We start from the raw sequence: 25554 nt of genomic DNA on the forward strand, positions 1-25554 counted from the left end.
GGCACAGCTGAGTGAGCATACATTTAAATAATTTAGCTTTTTTATTTACTTGTGTGCTGATGGCGCCTGTATTCTGATGGTTCAGTCTCAGCGGAGGGAGAGAGCGGCAGACTGAGGGCTGTCTCAGCGGAGGGAGAGAGCAGCAGACTGATGGCGTCTTGTCTTAAGCGGAGGGAGAGAGGTCAGCAGACTGAGGGTCTGTCTCAGCGGAGGGAGAGAGGAGCGAGCACTGAGTGGTCTCGTCTCAAGCCGAGGGAAGAGAGCAGGGCAGACTGAGGGTCCGTCTCTCTGACATGCCCTGTGCCGCTCTCCCTTTCCTCTCGCTGACATTTTTTGTTTGAAAATGTATAATGCCTGTTCTGAGACCATAAAGGGAACTCGGTCATCCTAGGCGAAACTCCGAGTCGCACACCGCAGTTTTCTATTTTATTTTTCTACTCGCATCACTACCTGTCCTCTTCTGCCTCATCACAAGTTCATGTTTGTTTTACTCCTAATGAACCCAGTATGAAAGTGGTAATTCATTATTTCTCTCGATATTAAAAAAGACCCAAGCCGCTAATAATAACAACGCAAGCCTATAGATACACTTTCCTACTCATTTATTACTGCTGCACTGCTTGTTGCAGCGCTGAGTGGAAATAGGAAGAACGCCCATTTTATGGGTTAAACAACTGTTGAAAACAAAGTGTTGACCGGGCTGAGTAAGAACTTAAACATGAACTCACTCATAAAAACAGCAGCTCTTTGCTGTCTTCGTTGACAGTCTCTCTCTATTKGTGGATTTAAACGTTTTGAAATTTCACAGRATCAATTTTGCCGTAGCTTTCTTGTATGRCTGCTACYGTACTGCAGACTCGGTCATCTGAGCAATCTGATTGGCCAGAGGWGGCGTAGTGCACTTGATTTCCTCTCCAGGCCCACCGGGAAGGCAGAGTTTGTACCTTCAGACACAAGAAATGGCAACAGTTTGCCTACCCGGCGCGCAGGGCAGCTGAATTGGCTACACCTACCATCAACAGCCCGAGACTAATAAAAAAATAGGAACACAAGGCTTTATCGTTGGGGTTTTTACAGAAATGTTTGGCGATCACTAGAAATTCCTTGGAGATCGACAAGTCGATCGTGATCGACCGGTTGGTGACCACTGGTCTACAGTTTAAGGGCATCAGATTGTTATATTATTATATTATTTCAGGCAGAGCCAGTTGTGATATGTGTTAGACACAGATGTACACTGGAAAGGCTAGCATGGAATAAAGCTGAATATTGCTCTGAATAAATMTATTGTAAGAGGACACGTTCCTCTCAGGCACATAACTAGCTAGCATGGCTCCCCATATCCAGCTCATTAATACACKCACACCCACACACAACACCACAATGACACATACCCCATAGTATGAGGGCAAGCTTCTCTAAGACAGAAACATGGATCCACACAGTAACACACATAGAATGTCTCTCCATCTCCAGGTCAAACACATAGCATGGATCAACACCCCACACTACGAGGACACAGACASATTGCATGGCTCCCCATCTCCTGCTCGGCCTCCTGATTAGTGATATTCTGCTCTACATGAGTCACTGAGCAGAGCTGACCATAGCTGAACACTCACTGTGCATCGTGGGCTGGATCTATGCCCACGCACACAGAGAACACAGTCCCACASTCCCATCCCTTCCCCTCTTCTTCTCTCTCTCTTTCTCTCTGTCTCTCTCACTCTCTCTTATACACTCTCGTACTCTCTCTATCACACACACACTCCCTCTCCATTTCTCTCTCTTTCTCTTTCTCTCTCTCTCGCTCTCCTCCCTGCCCAGATATGGGGAGTAAGTTAGGGGGTACCTTTCTCTTCCGCAGCGCTCCTTTGGCCCCCGGGACTGCCTCACACACCAAGCTGATGGCCTCRCTGGTGGTAGAGAGATAGAATGACACAAGGACAGGATGTGACTCTTCCATGCCACAGAAAATAGAGCTGGTTAACAACGGGTAAGCTTAGCTATCATCAGTCTTATAGATGCAAGAGAAATACAGTGCCTTTCGGAAAGATTAACATTTACATAAGTATTCATACCCTTCGCTRCTAAGTGGCGTAGCTGTCTAAGGCACTGCATCTCAGTGCTAGAGGCGTCACTACCCTGGTTCGATTCCGGGCTGTATCACAACTGGCTGTGATCGGGAGTCCCATAGGGTGGCACACAACTGGCCCAGCGTCACCCGGGTTAGGGGAGGGTTTGGCCGGGGTAGGCCGTCATTGTAAAATAAGAATTTGTTCCTAACTGACTTGCCTAGTTAAATAAAGGTTAAATAAATAAAAAATAAAAAAAAATTACTCAGTACTTTGTAGAAGCACCTTTCGCAGCGACTACAGCCTCGAGTCTTCATAGCTATGACGCTACAAGCTTGGCACACCTGTATTTTGGGAGGTTCWCCCATTCTTCTCTGCAGATCTTCTGTCAGGTTGGATGGGGAGCTGCACAGCTATTTTCAGGTCTCTCCAGAGATGCTCGATCGGGTTCAAGTCCGGGCTCTGGCTGGGCCCGTCAAGGACATTCAGAGACTTGTACCGAAGCCACTCCTGCGTCGTCTTGGCTGTGTGCTTTGGGTCATTGTCCCGTTGGAGGATGAACCTTCCCCCCCAGTCTGAGTTTCAGAGTGCTCTGGAGCAGGTTTTCATCAAGGATCGCTCTGTACTTTGCTCCGTTCATCTTTCCCTCGATCCTGAATAGTCTCCCAGGCCCTGCTGCTGAAAAACATTCCCCTGCATGATGCTGCCACCACCATGCTTCACCGTAGGCATAGTGCCAGGTTTCTTCCAGATGTGACGCTTGGCATTCAGGCCAAAGAGTTCAATCTTGGTTTCATCAGACCAGAGAATCTTATTTCTCATGGTCTGAAAGTCCTTTAGGTGCCTTTTGTCAAACTCCAAGTGGGCTGTCATGTGGCTTTTACTGAGGAGTAGCTTCCGTCTGGCCACTCTGCCATAAYGGCCTGATTGGTGGAGTGCTGCAGAGATGGTTGTCCTTCTGGAAGGTTCTCCCATCTCCACAGAGGAAATCTGGAGCTCTGTCAGAGTGACTATCAGGTTCTTGGTCACCTCCCTGACCAAGGCCCTTCTGGCCCAACAGTCCTAATCGCTAGGCTACCTGCATTCTTCTACAACAGATAGAGGCAAGGGAAACATGTATTTGAATCCTGGCCCTCTGCTATAAGACAGCTTCCTTCTAGATTCTAGAGTGTTATCATGTCCCATCCCAAAAGTCAAGGGGTCTGAATACTTTCCGAAGGCACTGTATGTCTATGGATTCCGGAGGAGCTAGAGGAACACAAGGACAGACAGCCGGTTAACAAATGGTAGCATTTCACATTTTAGTCATTTAGCAGACACTCTTATCAAGAGTGACTTACAGGAGCAATGAGGGTTATGTGCCTTGCTCAACGGCACATCGYCAGATTTAGCTTACTGGCCCAACACTCCTAATCGCTAGGCTACCTGCATTCTTCTACAACAGATAGAGGCAAGGGAAATATGTGTTTGAATCCTGTCCCTCTGTTTTAAGACAGCTTCCTCCTAAATTCTAGACTMGTATGATGATAATGCACCTAATCATCCAATAAGAAACAAAAGAACAGTGTTCTGCTACAGTACATTTATAGCAGTAGCTTTGGTGGTGACGAGACAGAAATGTGTTTATTTTATTTTTATCACCGTCTTTAAATACATGCTCTCAATTCTTTTAGAATAGGAAGTCTATTTATAGTATACCAAAAGTTGACTCTCTCTCTCTCTCTCTACCTTTTTCCATCCCCCCTCTCCATCTCTCCCACTCCCTCTCTCTCTCTACCTTTCTCCCTCCCCCCTCTCCATCTCTCCCACGCCCTCTCTCTACCTTTCTCCCTCACCCCTCTCCATCTCTCCCACTCCCTATCTCTCCCTCTCTCTCTCCCCCTCTCTCTCCCTCTCTCTCCCCCCTCTCTCACTATCCTGTCTCTTATACACATCTAGATGTGTATAAGAGACAGCTATATATCTCTCCCTCTCTCTCCCTCTATCTATCTATCTCTCCCTCTCTCTCTCTCTCTCTCCCTCTCGTCAATGGATAGTACAATATCATGTGGRCCTTGCCCTGCAGTAGTGTGAACGCTGCTGGTTAAACCAGACAGAATGCTAGGCACACAATGAAGAGTGGCTCTGAGCACAGCTTTCACTCTGGTTTAAACCAGCTAGCTGACTCCATGAAGTCAAGCGGAAAAGTGAACGTGACACAGACATGCCATATTCACAGTACAGGCACCACGTCTCTCACAGTCACAGCTCTACTGGCAGCCATGGCCTTGTCATTCAATAAACAATCATAGAAAATACAGGCTTCTTCTAATGTTTCTATTTGTTGGGGACAATGGAGATGAATTTAAATAAACGGGGGCAGTTAGGTGAGTATACGAGGTAAGTATGCAGTGCCTTCGGAAAGTATTCAGACCCCTTGACTTTTTCCACATTTTGTTACGTTARAYCCTMATTCTAAAATGYATTAAATAAAACAAACTATAAATRTWCACACAAAACCCCATAATGACAAAGCGAAAACAGATTTTTTGAAATTTTAGCAAATGTATWACAAATAAAAAACAGAAATACCTTATTTACATAAGTACTCAGACCCTTTTCTATGAGYCTKCAAATTGAGCTCAGGTGCATCCRGTTTCCATTTTTTTAAATGTTTTAAKATTTGATTTCACCTTTATTTAACCAGGTAGGCTAGTTGAGAACAAGTTCTCATTTACAACTGCGACCTGGCCAAGATAAAGCAAAGCAGTGTGATCATCCTTGAGATGTTTCTACAACTTGATTGGAGTCCACCTGTGGTAAATTAAATTGATTGGACATGATTTGTAAAGGCTCACACCTGTCTATATAAGGTCCCACAGTTGACAGTGCATGTCAGAGAAGAACACAGGCCTTTATGGTAGTGTGGCTAGACGGAAGCCACTCCTCAGTCAAAAGCACATGACAGCCCGCTTGGAGTTTGACAAAAAGGCATATAAAGAACTCTCTGACCATGAGAAACAAGATTCTCTGGTCTGATGAAACCAAGATTTAATTATTTGGCCTGAGTGCCAAGTGTCACATTTGGAGGAAACCTGGCACCATCCTATGGTAAAGCATGGTGTTGGCAGCATCATGCTGTGTTTCCAGGAGTGGCTCGGGACAAGTCTCTGAATGTCCTTGAGTGGCCCAGCCAGAGTCCGGACTTGAACCTATTCGAACATCTCTGAGAGACCTAAAATAGCTGTGCAGCGACGCTCCCCATCCAACCTGACAGAGCTTGAGAGGATCTGCAGAAAAGAATGGGAGAAACTCTCCAAATACAGGTGTGCCAAGCTTGTAGCGTCATACCCAAGAAAACTCAAGGCTGTAATCGCTGCCAAAGCTGCTTCAACAAAGTACTGAATAAAGGGTCTGAATACATATGAAATGTGATATATCAGTTTTTAGTTTTTATAAACCTGTTTTTGCTTTCATTATGGGGTACTGTGTGTAGATTGATGAGGGGGGAAAACAATTGAATACATTTTAGAATAAGGCTGTAACGTACCAAAAAGTCAGAGTCTGAATACTTTCCGAATGCAGTGTATGTAAGTAAGCATTGTCTTGGTAAAATAGGGGTAAAACAGGTTAATATGGGTAAAATATGGGGTCAAATAGGGATAAAATGGGGGTAAAACAGGTTCATATGGGTAAAACATGGGGTCAAATAGGGATAAAATGGGGGTAAAACAGGGATAAAGTATGGGTAAGATATGGGTCAAATAAAAACATTGGTAAAACAGGGGCAAAACTGGGGTAAAACATGAGTAAAATAGGGGTACATTTGGGTAAAACAGGGGTAAAGTATGGGTAAGATATGGGTGAAAWGGATAACACAACACATAATAAATCGCTCCCACATAGTATCCATTTCCTTCAACAAAATACATGAATCTCTTACCTTGTTATTTGCGATCTCGTGTTGAAATCCAGTGATTTCATCGACCGAAGGACTTCAATGCAACCCAAATACTAGAAGAGAGAGAGAAGAGATTCAGTTATTTAATGGATGAATGTTAAGATGTGAAGCATTTAATTATGTCAAAACAATATGACTTTAACACCCAGGATATTTGCAATTCTACCTGTTATAATATAAGCAGCCATGTAGTCTGAGAAAGAGGCCCAGATGACACAGTTATTTATTCCTGTGCCTCTTCAGTGCAGCAGGCCATTCGTGACCTTCAGCATGATTTTGACTCAATCCAAAAATCCCTTACTGATGTTAAATTAGTGTTAAATGCAAATAAAACCAGGTTTATGCTGTTCTCTAGGTCTCGTAGCMTTGACCCTGAGGACTTGCGTATTTTACACTCACAAAATGGAGCCCAAATTGAACATGTTTCTCACTATAAGTCCTTCGGTATCTGGATTGATGACAAGTTTMCCTTTTGAAACACATTGAAAACTTGACAAAGAAGCTGAGATCTTTGATWGTTTTRTTATATAGAAATAAATCCTGCCTCAGTTCCCAAAAACAGAAGGAAGATTCTCCCTGTAATAGACTATGTTGACATTATTTATATTCTCGCGGCAGCATCTTGTTTTGAAGGCATTGGACTCAGTGGTCCATTCAGTAATACGTTTTATCACTGAGATATGTTTTAGAACTCATCATTGTATTCTTTACAAACATGTGGGACAGACCTCTCCTGTGGCAAAAAATGTAATATTAATACTTCTTTTTCGGGCTTGCCTCTTTTGCATGTAATTTTGTGTCACATATCAGTTTACAAACAACGTAAAAAAAAAATATATATCATTGAGTTAAAGCCGCATATAAACATGGTATCTTTTTTGTTTTCTTGAGTAAGGCAGCTCCAAAATGCAGGTGTTTCACCCTAGCTCTGTGCTTTCTGTGGTGGTGGGGCAAGTCAGCAGAAAATACAGAGCGTTGCGCCGTGATTGGCTCAGTTTTCTGTCACTCACGGAGACACTACGTCACGGCCAAATCTAAGGGTAGACCTAGAAAATTCAAGCCCCTTGGGTGCTGCCATAGAGTTACATTAGAAGTGCCCATCCAAGAAGGCTCAAGCTCATTGGCCACAGATAAAATGATGTCAAATCATGTTCTATCGACAGTACCTTTGATTGGACTGTCCAACATCATACTTTCAAAATCTTAGCTAGCAGTCATCATAAAAGGTATCGGTGCTCATCGGCCACTGGACATAAACATTACACAACAAGTTGGAAATCGCAAATTCAACAATGAGTGGTTTGGAAGGAATAAGTGGCTAACTGCAAGGTTGGTGTCTGTCTGAGTTATAAGAGCAGGGTTAGGGTTAGTGTCCCCTGATCTGAGCTATAAGAGCCAGGGTAGGGTTAGTGTCTGTCTGAGCTATAAGAGCAGGGTAGGTTAGTGTCTGTCTGAGCTATAAGAGCAGGCCAGGTTAGTGTCTGTCTGAGTATAAGAGCAGGCCAGGTTAGTGTCTGTCTGAGCTATAAGAGCAGGCCAGGTTAGTGTCTGTCTGATATAAGAGCAGCCAGGTTAGTGTCTGTCTGAGCTATAAGAGCAGGGTAGGGTTAGTGTCTGTCTGAGCTATAAGAGCAGGGTTAGGGTTAGTGTCTGTCTGAGCTATAAGAGCAGGGTTAGGGTTAGTGTCTGTCTGAGCTATAAGAGCAGGGTTAGGTTAGTGTCTGTCTGAGCTATAAGAAGCAGGGTTAGGGTTAGTGTCTGTCTGAGCTATAAGAACAGGGTTAGGGTTAGTGTCTGTCTGAGCTATAAGAGCAGAGGTTAGGGTTAGTGTCTGTCTGAGCTATAAGAGCAGGGTTTAGTGTCTGTCTGAGCTATAAAAGCAGGGTTAGGTTAGTGTCTGTCTGAGCTATAAGAGCAGGGAGGGTTAGTGCTGTCTACTATAGAGCAGGGTTGGGTTAGTGTCTGTCTGAGCTATAGCAGGCAGGGTTAGGGTTAGTGTCTGTCTGAGCTATAAGAGCAGGGGTTAGGGTTAGTGTCTGTCTGAGCTATAAGAGCAGGGTTAGGGTAGTGTCTGTCTGAGCTATAAGAGCAGGCGTTAGGTTAGTGTCTGTCTGAGCTATAAGCAGCAGGCGTTAGGGTTAGTGTCTGTCTGAGCATAAGCAGCAGGGTAGGTTAGTGTCTGTCTGAGCTATAGAGCAGGGTAGGGTTAGTGTCTGTCTGAGCTATAAGCAGCCAGGGTAGGTTAGTGTCTGTCTGAGCTATAAGAGCAGGGTAGGGTTAGTGTCTGTCTGAGCTATAGCAGCAGGGTAGGGTTAGTGTCTGTCTGAGCTATAAGCAGCCAGGGTAGGGTTAGTGTCTGTCTGAGCTATAGCAGCAGGCCAGGTTAGGTCTGTCTGAGCTATAGCAGCAGGCCAGGTTAGTGTCTGTCTGAGCTATAGCACAGGCCAGGTTAGTGTCTGTCTGAGCATAGCAGCAGGCCAGGGTTAGTGTTCTGTCTGAGCTATAGCAGCAGGCCAGGGTTAGTGTCTGTTCTGAGTATACGCATCGCAGCAGGTTGTGTCGTTCTGAGCTATAGCAGCAGGCCAGGTTAGTGTCTGTCTGAGCTATAGCAGCAGGCCAGATTATGTTCTGTCTGAGCTATAGCAGCAGGCCAGGTTAGTGTCTGTCTGAGCTATAAGAGCAGGCCAGGGAAGGTTAGTGTCTGTAAGCACGGTGACCTACACTATCCAGGGGACTAATTTCCTCTCACAGAGAGACACCTGTTAGTGCAGTATGATCCAATGAATGTAATTGTCTTCCAATCCCATGCAGTATAACATCCACCCACATACCCTCCTCTCTTCTAGCTGGCTAATGCCACTGGCAGGGAACATTTTGTCCCTAGAATAAAAAAAAGAGTGAGATGGAGTTTCTCTCCTCATCTTCACTCAGACAGACTCATAAAGAAGTGGGTCTAAACAAAACAGGGCAAAATGAGGAAATGAATGAAAAACACTTAATAATAATCATGCAGTGTGTTTCATGGCTGGTTGGTTAACCTCTGTAGCCTTTTGGTCAAAGGTGATACAGAATGCTATGGATATATTACGTGCACAGAAACTATGATATTTAGAGCTTGGAATAGAATAGAAACAGATCTTTATTTATCGATTTGCTCTGGAAGTACATGTCTTTCACAGTACCCAAAGTGAGTACCCACAGTTAATCAACTGAGGTGTCTGTCAATGTGTGAGGTTTTGTAACCACAATGCAGGACCATGTACAGGTGGTGGAAGGTAAATCAACAGTAGGGGGTGGTTACAGGCTACGGGACCTGCAGTGTTGTTATACTGTTTAGATGCCATGTTTTGCCGGTAAATAACAAACCATGTTTTTTGAATCATGGAGAGAGTGAAAAGGAACAAAGTCCAACTTACTTCAGGCAGTGGAGAGAGAGATGAGTGGAGAGAGAGAGATGAGTGGAGAGAGAGATGAGTGGAGAGGGGAGAACTCTAAAATATAGTCTAAATAGTATATTGCTAGCCAGGACATATAAATAGCTATAAATATAGCTCACAATGCAATGGGCCTACAATATTTCAACCAACCAGGCCCCATTTTTTTTTTTACAGTGCATTTCTAATGTACGCATCACTGTTTATCAAATTACCGCATTTATTATACATAACAGAAACAAAGGCAGGTGCAGAGAGCTAATCCTATTTTAATCTAATCTGACACTGAACCCTCGTTGCAGGCAAAGTAGCAACAGAAAGAGAAAGAATGTAATACCAAGCAACTATTGAACCAGAGACACAGTAGCAAATGTAAATCAGAACATTTTTATCAAGAATCACAAAAAATGCAACATCCCACACTATTTACCAATCAAGGGATATCTGGTATATTATAGCCCAACCTACATGTACCCGCTGGCTATCCTCACTAGACCACACCTGAAGCTTTATATGAATAGCCTATTGACTGTGTTGTAAGCTACGGAAAATTGCATTTAATATGTAGCTACACCTTTAGTCAAGAATCAAACACTAACTTGGCCAGGGAGAGACACGAGGAGGATTGCTATGGTTACCGGGAAGTATGGAGAACAGCGTGTTAAAGGATTACTGGGTTCAGTTGCTCGTAAACTGAATTCAAAGTGCAATTTCTAATAAATATATATTTTTCATTGTTATTACACATTATCAACCAAACTAAACTGGTCACACAGAGTGTACCAGTATATCACAATAAATATTTCAGCGTTGCGTCCAGAACACGGTTAGCATAGCCTATGTGTCTGACAATACACATGAAAGACACCATATAGCATCGTAATACAACACACTATCAACAGACATGAACAAATGATCTACTAGTGTAGCGTTAAAATAGACTTCCGTGTCTAGAATGTTCACCACGGCAACACGACTATGTCTAGAATAAGTGTCAGTCAAAACGCCGGCTGTGTGTCAATGCCAACCACTGCTCTGTTAACCTAATGGAGCATGGTGTGTAACCACGACCACATGACATTAATTAAAAGGCCCAAGAGCAGAATAGCACCAATAACTCAATAAACAGGCACAGCAGATAGGTTCTGCATCCCATATTGCACCCTATCCCCTACATAGCRCTAGGGCTCTGGTCAAAAGTAGTGCACTATATAGGGAATAGGGTTCCATTTGGAACGTATTAAGACTGGGGAAAAGTGCATGGGGGAGATGAGAGAGACCTATTTCCCCTTTCCCCTCTGTGGACACTTTCAATGTATTGATTCAACTGGCTGTGTGTGTCGGTCAAACTAACTCACTCTAACCCCACTGCTGCCTATTTGTTAATGGACTAACACCAGACAGGAAATGTGTCATTGGACATGAACATGCCTGATTCAGATATGTCAGACTCTATGAAATTCTGATMATACATTATGTGTTTGCTTTGTGTTCTTTCACCTGACAAACTGTTATGCTGCATTTCTCAAAATCAATTCAAACATAGAAATGAGCAGATATGTATTCATTTAATGTACAGGAGAAAGTGCTATAAAGGCTCCCAGGAATCAGCATTGCTAATTATTGTATTGGAAAGAATCTACAGATTCTGTTGTGTGTTTTAGTTGTTCCAACCACACCTTGTACAGGTCCTCTTCATTCATATTTCCTCCATTCATTTTCAGAATCTGTTACTTACAACAACGAAAGCCTACATTTGGTTCAACTTTGTGCAAATCTGTATTGCCTAAACGGTGTAAACTCTTAGTGACTGAATACACTTGTGCAGGTACACTGATATGGTCTGCGAACAGTAGGTGAGGACAAGCATTTTGCTGCCTGTCTGATTCTCTTCCTTGTATCACTAGCTAGAGCCACAGCAGTATTCAGTCTCCACATATACAGTACAGTACATATACAGTACAGTACATATACAGTACATATACATATACAATACAGTACATATACAGTACAGTACATATACAGTACATACACAGTACAGTACATATACAGTACAGTACATATACAGTACATATACATATACAGTACATATACAGTACAGTACATATACAGTACATATACATATACAATACAGTACATATACAGTACATATACAGTACAGTACATATGCAGTACATATACAGTACAGTACATATACAGTACATATGTACTTGCTGCAGTACACTTGGCCTTGCTGCTATTCCAGTTTCAACTGTTCTGCCTGCGGTTATGGAACCCCTACCTGTCCCAGACCTGCTATTTTCAACTCTTAATGATCGGCTATGAAAAGCCAACTGACATTTATTCCTGATTATTATTTGACCATGCTTGTCACTTATGAACATTTTGAACATCTTGGGGCCATGTTCTGTTATAATCTCCACCCGGCACAGCCAGAAGAGGACTGGCCACCCTCATAGCCTGGTTCCTCTCTAGGTTTCTTCCTAGGTTTTGGCCAAACAGCAAGCTTCTAACCTGCATTGCTTGCTGTTTGGGTTTTAGGCTGGGTTTCTGTACAGCACTTCGAGATATTAGCTGATGTACGAAGGGCTATATAAATAAACTTGATTTGATTTGATTTGATATACATATACAAAACAGTACATATACAGTACATATACAGTACAGTAAATTTGCAGTACAGTACATATACAGTACATATACAGTACAGTACATATACAGTACATATACATATACAGTACGTACATATACAGTACATATACATATACAATACAGTACATATACAGTACAGTAATATACAGTACATATACATATACAATACAGTACATATACAGTACATATACATATCCAATACAGTACATATACAGTACATATACAGCACCGTACATACACAGTACAACAGTACATATACAGTACATATACAATACAGTACATTAAACTCAGTTTATCACATTCCTGACTTTAATCCCAGTAAAAATTCCGTTTTCGGTCAGTTAGGATCCCCACTTTATTTTAAGAATGTGAAATGTCAGAATAATAGTAGAGAGAATGATTTATTTCAGCTTTTATTTCTTTCATCACATTCCCAGTGGGTCAGAAGTTTACATTCACTCAATTAGTATTTGGTAGCATTGCCTTTAAATTGATTAACTTGGGTCAAACGTTTCGGGTAGCCTTCCACAAGCTTCCCACAATAAGTTGGGTGAACTTTGGCCCATTCCTCCTGACAGAGCTGGTGTAACTGAGTCAGCTTTGTAAGCCTCCTTGCTCGCACACGCTTTTTCAGTTCTGCCCACACATTTTTTATAGGGTTGAGGTCAGGGCTTTGTGATGGCCACTCCAATACCTTGACTGTGTTGTCCTTAAGCCATTTTGCCACAACTTTGGAAGTATGCTTGGTGTCATTGTCCATTTGGAAGACCCATTTGCGACCAAGCTTTAACTTCCTGACTGATACCTTGAGATGTTGCTTCAATATATCCACATCATTTTCCTGCCTCATGATGCCATCTATTTTGTGAAGTGCACCGTCCCTCTGCACCAAAGCACCCCACAACATGATGCTGCTACCCCAGTGCTTCACGGTTGGGATGGTGTTCCTCGGCTTGAAAGCATCCCCCTTTTTCCTCCAAACATAACGATGCTCATTATGGCCAAACAGTTCTATTTTTGTTTCATCAGACCAGAGAACATTTCTCCAAAAAGTACAATCTTTGTCCCATGTGCAGTTGAAAACCGTAGTCTGGCTTTTTTATGGCGGTTTTGGAGCAGTGGCTTCTTCCTTGCTGAGCGGCCTTTCAGGTTATGTCGATATAGGATCGTTTTACTGTGGATATAGATACTTTTGTACCTGTTTCCTCCAGCATCTCACAAGGTCCTTTCTGTTGTTCTGGGATTGATTTGCACTTTTCGCATCAAAGTACGTTCATCTCTAGGAGACAGAACGCATCTCCTTCCTGAGCGGTATGACGGCTGTGTGGTCCCATAGTGTTTATACTTGCATACTATTGCTTGTACAGATGAACGTGGTACCTTCAGGTGTTTGGAAAATGGCTCCCAAGTATGACCAGACTTGTGGAGGTCTACAATTTTTTTTCTGAGGTCTTGGCTGATTTCTTTTGATTTCCCATGATGTCAAGCAAAGAGGCACTGAGTTTGAAGGTAGGCCTTGAAATACATCACAGGTACACCTCAAATTGACTCAAATGATGTCAATTAGCCTAACAGAAGCTTCTAAAGCCATGACATAATTTTCTGGACTTTTCCAAGCTGTTTAAAGGCACAGTCAACTTAGTGTATGTAAACTTCTGACTCACTGGAATTGTGATACAGTGAATTATAAGTGAAATAATCTGTCTGTAAAAAATTGTTGGAAAAATTACTTGTGTCATGCATAAAGTAGATGTCCTAACCAACTTGCTAAAACTATAGTTTGTTAACAAAAATTTGTGGAATGGTTGAATGACTCCAACCTAAGTGTATGTAACTTCCGACTTCAACAGCAATATACAGTAACAGTACAATACATATACAATAATATAAGTAACAGTACAGTACATATACAGTACAGTACATATACATATACAATACATATACAGTACAGTACATATACAGTACATATACATATACAGTACAGTACATATACAGTACATATACATATACAGTACAGTACATATACAGTACATATACAGTACAGTACATATAGAGTACATATACAGTACAGTACATATACAGTACAGTACATATACAGTACATATACNACATATACAGTACAGTACATATACAGTACATATACCGTACAGTACATATACAGTACATATACAGTACAGTACATATACAGTACAGTACATATACAGTACAGTACAGTACATATACAGTACAGTACATATACAGTACAGTACATATACAGTACATATACAGTACAGTACATATACAGTACATATTCAATACAGGCAAACATGTTGTAACCTAACCTGCGCCAAAACATATAAAGACATAAAAGGAGGAAAATAAAATATAAAAATGAAAGGATGAAGATGATCATAAACATAAAAGCATAAACACATTGATAAACATAAAAGCATCCGGACGGTGGAGGCATGTTAGGTGGCCTTTTGTTATGGCATCAAAGGGTTTTCTCTGGTTTTATCAATGATGACCTTCTCTGTTTGTCTGAATTATTCAATGATTATTTGCTGGTCTTTCTCTTCACAATAATCCCTGCTGTTTCTATCTACGCCCACACTAGGGCAAGATGATGATCACGATCTGGCGGTTAGGCTAGCGTACATTTTCTCCTTTTCAGTCATTGAGGGAAAAGAGAGAATGGGGGAGAGGAGAGAGAAAAAGGAAAAGAAATGGACGGATGAAGAGAGAGAGAGAGAGAGAGAGAGAGAGAGGAAAACCAAGAATCAACACCAACCTTTACAATGTACGTCACTCCGGGTCCAGAGATCTTCTCACTGGAATGCAGCCATCCTCTGGAACAGGATTTATTCACCAGTCCACTGTTACCTCCTCCTCCACCTCCTCCTCCTCCACTAGGTCCCCAGTCCTCCCCTCCATGTCCCTGTCTCTGCCCAGCCTCCCTCTCTTCCAGCCCCAACCTGCTGCCCTTCTTTCCCCCTGCGTTGCTCATGGTGCCTGGCTCTTGCTGGGTGGAGTGGGAGTGGGAGCAGGGGGGGTGGTGGTGGTGGGAGATGCTGGAGGCTGAGCCACAGGAGGAGCCGTTACCGCCACTGCCACCACCGTTACCACCACCGGAGGCTGCCAACGACACACTGGAGCCAGAGCCGCTACCAATGCAGCTGGAGCCACCGCTGGATCCACCACCGGAGCCCCCACCGGAGCCCCCACCGGAGCCCCCACCGGAGCCTCCAGCACCTTGCAGCTTGGAGAGGGTCAGGTCCTTGACGTGGGAGGGGAGGCTCTTGATACCCAGCAGGCTGGAGCCTGAGTTGGTGAATTTCAGGTTGGACACCTTGTTGATGAGGGTGCACAGGGTGGTGGCTCCATCGTCTGCGGGGTCGGCAGCGGGGTTGTGGTGGTGGTGGTTCACGCCGCCCTCGGATGGCGCTGCAGGAGGGGTGTACGGGGGCTCGGCGGAGGACTTGGGGTTCATGGTGAGGCCGTGTAGATCATCGACGGACGTCACCGACTCATTCCTGAATCTGTTGTATTTGGTACGGTGAAGCATTCCCCTCTTCTCTGCCTCTGCCCCCTCCTCTGCCTTACAAACGCACCGGCAGATGTAACGCCGCCAAGTAAATTATCCTTCTCTCCTTAAACATAGCAAATGCCTTATAGTAACCCCAGCAGGCCCTGTACGATGGTTGACTAGAATTTTCTCTGCTGCTGAGGAAGTTAGAGAGCTGGGTTAGTGCTGCTGCTACTGCTGTTATTGATGCTGAGGCTGAGGTTGCTGTTAGGAAAATCCAACGCCGCGATGATCCAATCCGTTGGTAGAAAATAAACAGATAAGAAGAACACAATCCATGGAAATAGAACATGGAGGAAAGGTGAAAAAAGGGTTCCAGAAGCTTCCAGAATGCAGAGAGAGAGATGGACGTGGTAGAGGAGGATATAGTTATATAGCGCTGCTGCTCTCCTCTCACTGTTGCCTACCGGCTCAAAGCAGAAGCATGACTCACAGATCTGAACAGAGACCTTCTCAACAAAAGGCTCACTGAACACTGAAAATCACTTCCTGTTACAAAAAAAAAAATCCTCCCACTTACAGCACACTAGAACCAATCAATTCTCAAATTTCCCAGACGGATATGTCCTCTTCACCGCAGGAATGCTTTTCTATTTTACTCTGTGGTACGGTCGGTTTTGGGGAAAAGGGAAAGAGAATCGCAAAGACAAAAATATATCCTGATGATAAAAGATAATAAATGATTATCAACTTGTCTCCCTTYATACTCCCTTCCCTCATTATCTGGTTAAAACAAACTCCTCTACAGACTGGGATTAAAAGAGGTTATGTTCCTGTGAAGGGGAAAATCTAAGTAATTGATGCTGAATATAGCCTACTGATGACAGGTGATGACAGATAAATAGGAAACAAGGAAAAATAACATTGATGTGAGTGATAGGCATGCCGCTGGCAATGAATCTATTCCATGTCCACAGTACTTCAGAAGAAGAGGACAATCTTACTAGTATCTGTATTTGCAACAAAATGTACAAGTTGAATGTTACATTAACATACTGTTCTCAGTGGAGCGTGCAAAAAGAAATGCAATGACACGGACAAGGACAGCAATACACATCTTCTATAACGTCATAAAGGTAAATATTATATTCTACCATGATGATGACACATGCATGAGATTAATACAAATATTTTAAACAAATGCAAAAAATAGACCCTAATCTTCTATTAAAATACATCTAGATAACACCACTATGTATTGAAATGCATCAGTACACTTCATGATAATCTATCATTCAAAAAATATTGAACAACGTAGAATAGATATTTTCCTTCCTCTGTTGAATTTGCATTATCACTATTATTATTATCAATTTATATTATCACTATTATTATTATACATTTATATTATCATATTCTATTTACATTCTGAGACAAAGGATCAGTAGAATGATACTTCACCTCTCTGATAACAACCTGCCTGTCCTGAATTATCCCAGTGAATAATTCATAAACAGAATAAAAACACGTTTTCAAATTAAACAGATAAGTCTGACTCAGCGCAGAACAGAAACACATGAAGACAGGCTCATCCAAACAGCAAGGCAAGGCGTCAGTAGAGCAGCAGTCTAGATCAGCAGTCTTTCTACATGAAGCCAAAAACCATTCATGTAAAATGTCCACAGGAGCGACACAACTAAGAAGACCGACAGTCATTCATAAGCTTCCGCTCTCTCTCATCCTGCCGCTGCAGATTTCGCACTGCACTGCAGTCCCTCCCAACATCTCTCTCTCTCTCTCTCTCTGTCTATCTGTCTCTCTCTCGCTCTCTCTCTCTCGCCTTCCTGCCTGGCAAATACAGAAAAAAAGGAAAGCACGTTTGCTTTCTCCTCAGAAACAAAAGCAAACAAAAAAGGAAGGAGAGATAAAAGAAGCTTCTCTTAAATCAGAGAGGACTTGAGAAAGAAGACGATAGAAGAATCAGAACGATGAAGGCAAATATTATTTAGTCTTTATGTGAATGAAACAGCTAGGCTCGCATACCAATGTTTCTGTGAATGGAGCAAGGCCTTTCTATCTCTCTCTCTGCAAGGAAGGCAGTCCCTCGGGATGGAATGGTCTTATCCAATAAGAGACGAGCTGGATGACTCATTCAGGGTAGGCTTGCAGAATAGTGGAAGAATCCATTCTGAACGCAGGTGCCGATTCTTCCGGTTTTAATAACACTATAAAAAATGTAATTTGAACAGTGAGGTATGTTATAATTTAGATGTAAATATTGATATACATGGTGCAATGCTAATTTTGAATAACATGAAAGGAAATTGAAATATACATTTTTACAAAAGAAAATGTACCCCCCCCCTCTTTTGAGATGATTTGTCACCGAGGGCTATTTTTCTACATGCATATGAATGGTGGTCAGCTACACATTCAGTTAATATGTCAAACGGCAACTACTGCCAAATGAACATGTATTATTGTGTTTCTGTCTAAATGTAATACTGTAGACATGTATTCTATTATAATAAATTGCTATAATAGTCCTCTGTAGCTCAGTTGAAAGGCCTTGCAACGCCATGGTTGTGGGTTCGATTCCCACGGGGGACCAGTACGAAAAAAAGTATGAAAATGTATGCGCTCTGAATAAGAGCGTCTGCTAAATGACTAGAATGTAAATGTAATGTAATGGCTGGTGGTAGATTATCACRTTTAAGGTAAGACCCAGACTGTGTCGAAGTAACAATGTTTATTACAACAACAGGGGCAAAGGTACAGGACGGCAGGCAGGCTCAGGGTCAGGGCAGGCAGAAGGGTAAAAGCCGGGATAAACTAGAAAACAGGAACTTTGACAAGACAGGAGCAAAGGGGAAAACGCTGGTAGGTTCAACGAACAAAAYTAACTGGCAACAGACAAACAGAGAACASAGGTATAWATACACAGGGGATAATGGGGAAGATGGGCGACACCTGGAAGGGGGTGGAGACAATCACAAAGACAGGTGAAACAGATCAGGGTGTGACAGTACCCCCTCCTCTAGGGTCGCTACCTGGCRTCCTACCTGGGCGCATACCTGGTTAACAGGGGTGTCGGCATTGGAAATCCATGATGAGGCCTGGGTCTAGGATGTCCCTGGCGGGGACCCAGCACCTCTCCTCCGCGCCGGTTGGCAGTCGATGAGATGGGGGAGAGGGGTGGGCCTGGAAAACAGGAGACAAAGGGCTGTGAGACATGGATTTAACTCTGAACACATGAAAAGTATTCGGAGGGTACGGGGCAACAGAGGACGAACAGCAGAGGGGGGGTAATGATCTTGGAGCAGGGGAGAATGGTCTCTACCTCCGGAGGTGTAGCCGTGGGGCAATAGCAGCGTGCCAGCGCATCAGGCTTGACATTCTATGGTACCGGTCGGTGCTGCGGAAGCGAAGTGGCCCGGGCCTTACTGAACCCCTCCCGGAGGTCCTGGTACTCCACGGGAATGGTGGAGASGTCCGAAGCAATTTCCAAGCCCCCAGGAAGATGTCGCGGGCAATGAGTGTGGCAGAATGGGCTCCAGCCCACAATGGCAGCAGTAGACCAGTCAATAGAGGAATTGTGTCGCTGGAGCCAAGAGAATCCCAATACCACGTGAACCTGCGGAGACTCAACTAGCAGGAATTGGATCGTCTCRCTGTGGTTCCCCGACACTCGTAGGTTGATGGGGGTGGTATGGTGGGTGACCCGGCCTATAAAGCGCCCGTCCAGCGCTCTAAAATCCATGGGAATGGAGAGGGGTTGAGTGGGGATGCCCAGCTCACGTCCATAAGATTCATATCGGCTCCCGAGTCGATGAGTATCTGGAGAGACTTGGACTGGTTGCCCCATAGCAGGATGGCATGCAGAGGGGGGCGAGTAAGGGGGGAAGCAAAATGATCCTTAAGACCCACCAGAATACTCTCTCCTACAAATGAGCTAGGTCTCTTGAAGGGACAGGTAGACACATAATGACCGACAGTACTGCAATACARACAGCTCTGGGTGTTCAGCCTGCATGCMCATTTGGCTGAAGGCAGCCTAGCCCTGCTGAGCTGCATCAACTCGGCAGTCTTCGGGGGCTCTTGGAGGAACTCGGGTAAGCTCGGATCCTCTCGGGGACGTAGACGCCAGGGACATCCGGAGTTCATCWGATGCAAGGTGGRATCCTTGAGTGAGCGATTGGGAATCAGACCGCTTCTCCCTCCTACGTTCCCGTAGGCGTCCATCGATCCGGATGTTTAAGGCGATGAGTGATTCGAGATCCATCGGTAGTTCCCCGGGCTGCAAGCTCGTCTTTTACTTCCTCTGATAATCCGTGCAGGAACGTGTCGAACAACAGTAATTGTATTAATACAGGGACGTCTGTACCTTATTCTAGTGTCTGCTCTGTGTACAGTACAATGTGTTGTTGTTGTTGGTGTTTTGACTACGGAGGAAAACTCACATCATCATCATCAGCTGAAGGCCCTGAGTCAATTTGTCCATGATGGTTTAGCTACAGAAACAAGACAATAAAGTAATATAGAAGTTACATATAATGTAATGATACCTAATGTTGGTTGAAATGGGGGGGGAAACTGTTTAGCTTGTATTTAGTTTGTGTGCCATGAGATTTCACACAGAACCTAATAACCTAAACGACTGCGGTCCCAGTGGAGTATCAGTCAATCCATACAGAATAATTAAACTGTATGTTGTTTTGTTGTGTTGTTACAAAACTGGACTGGAAAATGGCAAACACAGAGACCGTTCAATGGCCACTATGAAAGAGAGAGAGAGAGAGAGTGAAAGAGAGTGAAAGAGAGAGCGTGACAGAGAAAGAGAGTGTAAGAGCTGTCTCTTATACACATCTAGATGTGTATAAGAGACAGGTGTGTGTGTGTGTGTGTGTGTGTGTGTGTGTGTGTGTGTGTGTGTGTGGAAGATAGGCTGGGGAATAGTCCTCTTAACCAGGAGCGCATGCAGAGTTAAAATATCCATATCAACCCACGATGGAGAAACAGACAATACAATTCTGGTTGATTTCATCCTGTGAAATACTGTATATGTTACAGTTGTAATGACATTCAGTACATTCATGATTGAACATGGTATTTAGAAAAGCTTTTCATTTGTTATTTTAACAAATTCATTTTTATAGGAATCATAATAATACACATTTTAAAAACACAATAATTATTTCTCTCTCAGGTACTGTATATGTTCTCAGCTTTTGTAAACGCAGTGCTATCCGAACACAGTTACAAGGTCATCATCTATTTGCTAGTCAAAGAAGAAGAAGAATATTTGGATCAAATCATTTTCCTAGCCCCATAACTAACAGTCATAAAATAACTGTTTATTTGTTTCCGTATTGAAACAGCCAGTCAGTCAGACAGTCAGTCAACCATGATTGGCCATATAAACGAGGTAAGTCAGCACAGGATGATCACTCCCTAAAGGCACCTTTACCGTAACCATAGTTTCAAARACAGCATAGCAACAAGAATGGGGTGAGGGGGCTGGCTAAAGAGATTGACAGCTCTAATCCAGCAAATGCCATKGCTGCCTGCCTGGCGGGGAGTTGTATTTGTGAGGGGAGAGATGCTCCACTGTATACTGGCAGGGATGGGGAGGGCATGCCTGTGCACACATGCCATCACAAATGTCACATTGACAAATGAGTTGTAGTAGGGTAGGGGGAATTTGGTGGATGCATTTGGAGGATAATGTTACTACAGGGTTATTTTAATATTGTCATATGAGGGCTGTAAACRATTGACGGACAGATGATTTAGTATTAATTAAAACATTTACTAAAGCAAAGTGTGCACGTTATTTTCAATTGTGTTTAAACTTTACAGTATTTCTTCTTGACTGTATTTTCTCTTGACATTAACGTTACCTTTTTGTACAAAATGTTTTATTCACTGAAAATGAGTTGCAAAACTATGTTGCAAAACTTACATGTGTGCAAAAAGGAATCAAGCATAGTGTTAATTACTAATTGTCACGTTCCTGACCTGTTTTCTCTTGTTTTTGTATGTGTTTAGTTGGTCAGGGCGTGAGTTGGGGTGGGCATTCTATGTTATGTGTTTCTATGTTGGGTTTAAGGTGTTGCCTGATATGGTTCTCAAGGCAGGTGTTTGACGTTTCCTCTGATTGAGAACCATATTAAGGTAGGCTGTTCTCACTGTTTGTTTGTGGGTGATTGTCTTCCGTGTAGTCGTTGTGCCACACGGGACTGTTTGTCGGTTTTCTATTTGTTATTTTGTTTCATTATAGTGTTCAGTTCGATGCTAATAAATTATGGACACTAACCACTCCGCGTATTGGTCCGATCCTTCTCGCCTCTCCTCGTCCGAGGAGGAGGAATTAGAAAGCCGTGACACTAATTCAATGTCCTTGTGGTTTTATTTAGATTTCCGAGTCAAAACGGAGGGTGGAAAAAAGSTAAAATGGCTTGTTTTTCGTTTCTGAATTTGAAAAACRAAAATCAGAAATCAACTTGTTTTCTAATTTATTGTGTCAAAATTGGACTTGGAATAACAGAAAATAAATAACAACAATAAATCATMGTTTTTTTCGTTTTTCCTTTTGTTCATACCCAGAAGTACAAGGCCCCTCATAGAATATTCACAGGGCCTAGGGTGTGTGTTACAGCCTAGGTTGGCAGCACAAAAAAAGAGGATTAGACTGTGTGAGTGTCACGCCCTGACCTGAGATATCTCTGTTTTCTTTATATTTTGGTTAGGTCAGGGTGTGACTAGGGTGGGTATGTTMGTTTTTGTATTGTCTAGGKTTTTTTGTATGTCTAGGGTTTGTGTAGGTCTAGGTGATTTGTATGTCTATGTGTAGTTGCCTGTCAGCACTCATTTGTATAGCTTCACGTGTCGTTTTGTTATTTTGGTTAGTTTGTTCAGTNGTTGCCTGTCAGCACTCATTTGTATAGCTTCACGTGTCGTTTTGTTATTTTGGTTAGTTTGTTCAGTGTTCATTCTTAATATAATAAAGAATGTACACATACCACGCTGCGCCTTGGTCCGATTCATACGACGAACGTGACAGAAGAACCCACCATAAAAGGACCAAGCAGCGTGTTCAGAAGGAGCAGACATCATGGACATGGGACGAGATTTTGGACGGTAAAGGATCCTGGACGTGGGAGGAAATATTGGCAGGAGAGGATCGCCTACCATGGAAGCAGGTGGAGATAGCGCAGGAGGAACGGCGACGATACGAGGGGACACGGTTAGCACGGACGCCCGAGAGGCAGCCCCAATACATTTATTTGGGGGGGGCACACGAGGAGATTGGCTGAGTCAGGTTGGAGACCTGAGCCAACTCCTTGTGCTTACCGTGGGGAGCGTGTAACTGGTCAGGCACCGTGTTATGCAGAGATGCGCACGGTGTCTCCAGTTCGCATTCATAGCCCGGTGCGCTCTATTCCAGCTCCTCGCATTTGCCGGGCTAGAATGGGCATCCAGCCAGGACGGATGGTGCCGGCTCAGCGCTCCTGGTCTCCAGTACACCTCCTTGGACCAKGATATCCTGCGTCGGCTCTGCATACTGTGTCTCCGGTGCGTCTGCACAGCCCAGTGCGTCCTGTGCTAGCGCCCCGCACTTGCCGGGCTTAAGTGAGCATCCAGCGAGGACGCATTGTGCCAGCTCTACGCTCCAGATTTCCAGTGCGCCTCCACAGTCCAGTACGTCCTGTGCCTCCTCTCCGCACTCGCCCTGAGGTGCGTGTCATCAGCCCGGTACCACCAGTACCACGCATCAGGCCTCCAGTGCGCTTCCACAGTCCAGTACAGCCTGTGCCTCTTCCCCGCACTCGCCCTGAGGTGCGTGTCCTCAGCCCAGTACCACCAGTTCCGGCACCACGCATCAGGCCTCCAGTGTGCTTCCACAGTCCAGTACGGCCTGTGCCTCTTCCCCGCACTCGTCCTGAGGTGCGTGTCCTCAGCCCGGTAACACCAGTTCCGGCACCACGCATCAGGCTTCCGGTGCGCTTCCACAGTCCAGAGCTTCCGGCGACAGTTCCCAGTCCAGAGCCTCCAGCGGCGATCCTCAGTCCGGAGCCTCCAGCAGCGATCCCTAGTCCGGAGCCTCCAGCGACGATCTCCAGTCCGGGGCCTCCAGCGACGGTCCCCAGTCTGGGGCCTCCAGCGACGGTCCCCAGTCCGGGGTCTCCAGCGACGGTCCCCTGTTCGGGGTCTCCAGTGACGGATCCCAGTCCGGGGCCTCCGGCAATGATCCACGGTCCGGTTCTACAAAGGCGGAGGGATCAGCGTAAAGAGGGGGGGCTGCGTCCAGAACCGGAGCCGCCACCGAGGGTAGATGCCCACCCGGACTCTCCCCTATCGGTTCAGGTTTGCGGGAGTCCGCACCTTTGGGGGGATATCTCTGTTGAGATATCTCTGTTTTCTTTATTTGGTTAGGTCAGGGTGTGACTAGGGTTGGTACATTAGTTTTTGTATTGTCTAGGTGATTTGTATGTCTATGTGTAGTTGCCTGTCAGCACTCAYTTGTATAGCTTCACGTGTCGTTTTGTTATTTTGGTTAGTTTRTTCAGTGTTCATTCTTAATATAATAAAGAATGTATAAAGAATAATAAAGAATGTACGCATACCTCGCTGCGCCTTGGTCCGATTCATACRACGAACGTGACAGTGAGTGTGACAGGAAAATAAAAATACTCATCAAATGAAATGAGTATACTCATCAAATACTCATCAAGAAACATTGGGAAACGGTGGCACACCAAAACGTTTTTAAAAAGACGTCACTTCATTTCACCTTTTAATTTTCGTCCGGCAGGCTAATGCATTTCGGCATGATAATTACAATTGCCTACACCTGTGTGAGGGTGGTACATAGTGGTAATAAAACATTAGTGATCCAACAATAAACAGTTCATTCAGAAAGTATTCAGACCCCTTGACTTTTTCCACATTTTGTTACATTACAGCCTTATTCTAAAATGTATTAAATATATTTTTCTCATCAATCTACACACAATACCCCATAATGACAAACCAAAAACAGGTTTTTAGACATTTTTACAACTGTATTAAAAATAAAAACAGAATTAGTATATTTACATTAGTATTCAGACCCTTTGCTATGGGACTCGAAATTGAGCTAAAATCTCTTTGCTTTGTCATTATGGGGTATTGTGTGTCGATTGATCAGGGGAAAAAAATATTTTAGACCATTTTAGAATTAGCCTGTAACATAACAAAATGTAGAAAACGTTAATTGGTTTGAATTACCTCCCGAATGCACTGTATGTGTCATGTCCTTTGCCTGAGCATCAAACTCTTTGAGTGCTGAGTAGTTGCGTCTCAGGAGTAGAAACTGGCCAGTCGGGATATTGGTTTTGAGATGTCGCGGATGATTACTGTTGAAATGGAGGACAGTATTCCTCTCTGTTGGTTTCCGATAGATGGTAGTTTGAATATTTTGAGATCTAGGAAGTTGATACTGTTGGAGTCACTTTCAACAGTGAATTGAAGGAAAGTCATTGAGTTGTTCAGGTCACAGACAAAGTCATCAAGATTGTCTTTAGATGAACCACAAAGTAAAATTAGGTCATCAATGTAGCGCTTCCAAAACCAGGAGAGGCAGACAGAGCATGGGGCCGACCAAGGCGGTCACCAAGGACGTGCAAGTTCCTGTCCTGAACCTCTCCAAAATATACCTGACACTGACACAGGAGTCTATACTAAGTAAGGAACTGTTTTTCTCTACCACTCAAAATGTTGTCAAATTGAAAGTGGATAACTACAAATTCATGCGACAACTTCACCTGAAATGTTTATTTTCCTCTCTAAATAGATCCAGCACAAGCTACATATTGAAGACCCTACAAAGAATGAGGAACCCCAATCCAGCGTCCCCTCTGCGGTCCCCCGYACTTTTTCAAAACCCTCATCGTTCCTCCCCCTTCC

At 43.7% G+C, this 25554-nt stretch overlaps 1 protein-coding gene across 1 annotated transcript in view; it reads right to left on the reverse strand.

The window, feature by feature from the left end:
- The window catches only part of shc3 (SHC (Src homology 2 domain containing) transforming protein 3), a 34032-nt gene extending 16220 nt beyond the window's left edge, over positions 1-17812 (reverse strand). Inside the window, 3 exon segments of the mRNA XM_070449572.1 lie at positions 1853-1916; positions 5998-6068; positions 14872-17812. Of these exon segments, the coding sequence (XP_070305673.1) occupies positions 1853-1916; positions 5998-6068; positions 14872-15645 (909 nt within the window). The 5' untranslated portion in view covers positions 15646-17812.
- Positions 17813-25554: the final 7742 nt, after the last annotated feature.

Source organism: Salvelinus sp. IW2-2015, linkage group LG20, assembly GCF_002910315.2.
Source record: "Salvelinus sp. IW2-2015 linkage group LG20, ASM291031v2, whole genome shotgun sequence".
NCBI classification, from domain to species: domain Eukaryota; kingdom Metazoa; phylum Chordata; class Actinopteri; order Salmoniformes; family Salmonidae; genus Salvelinus; species Salvelinus sp. IW2-2015.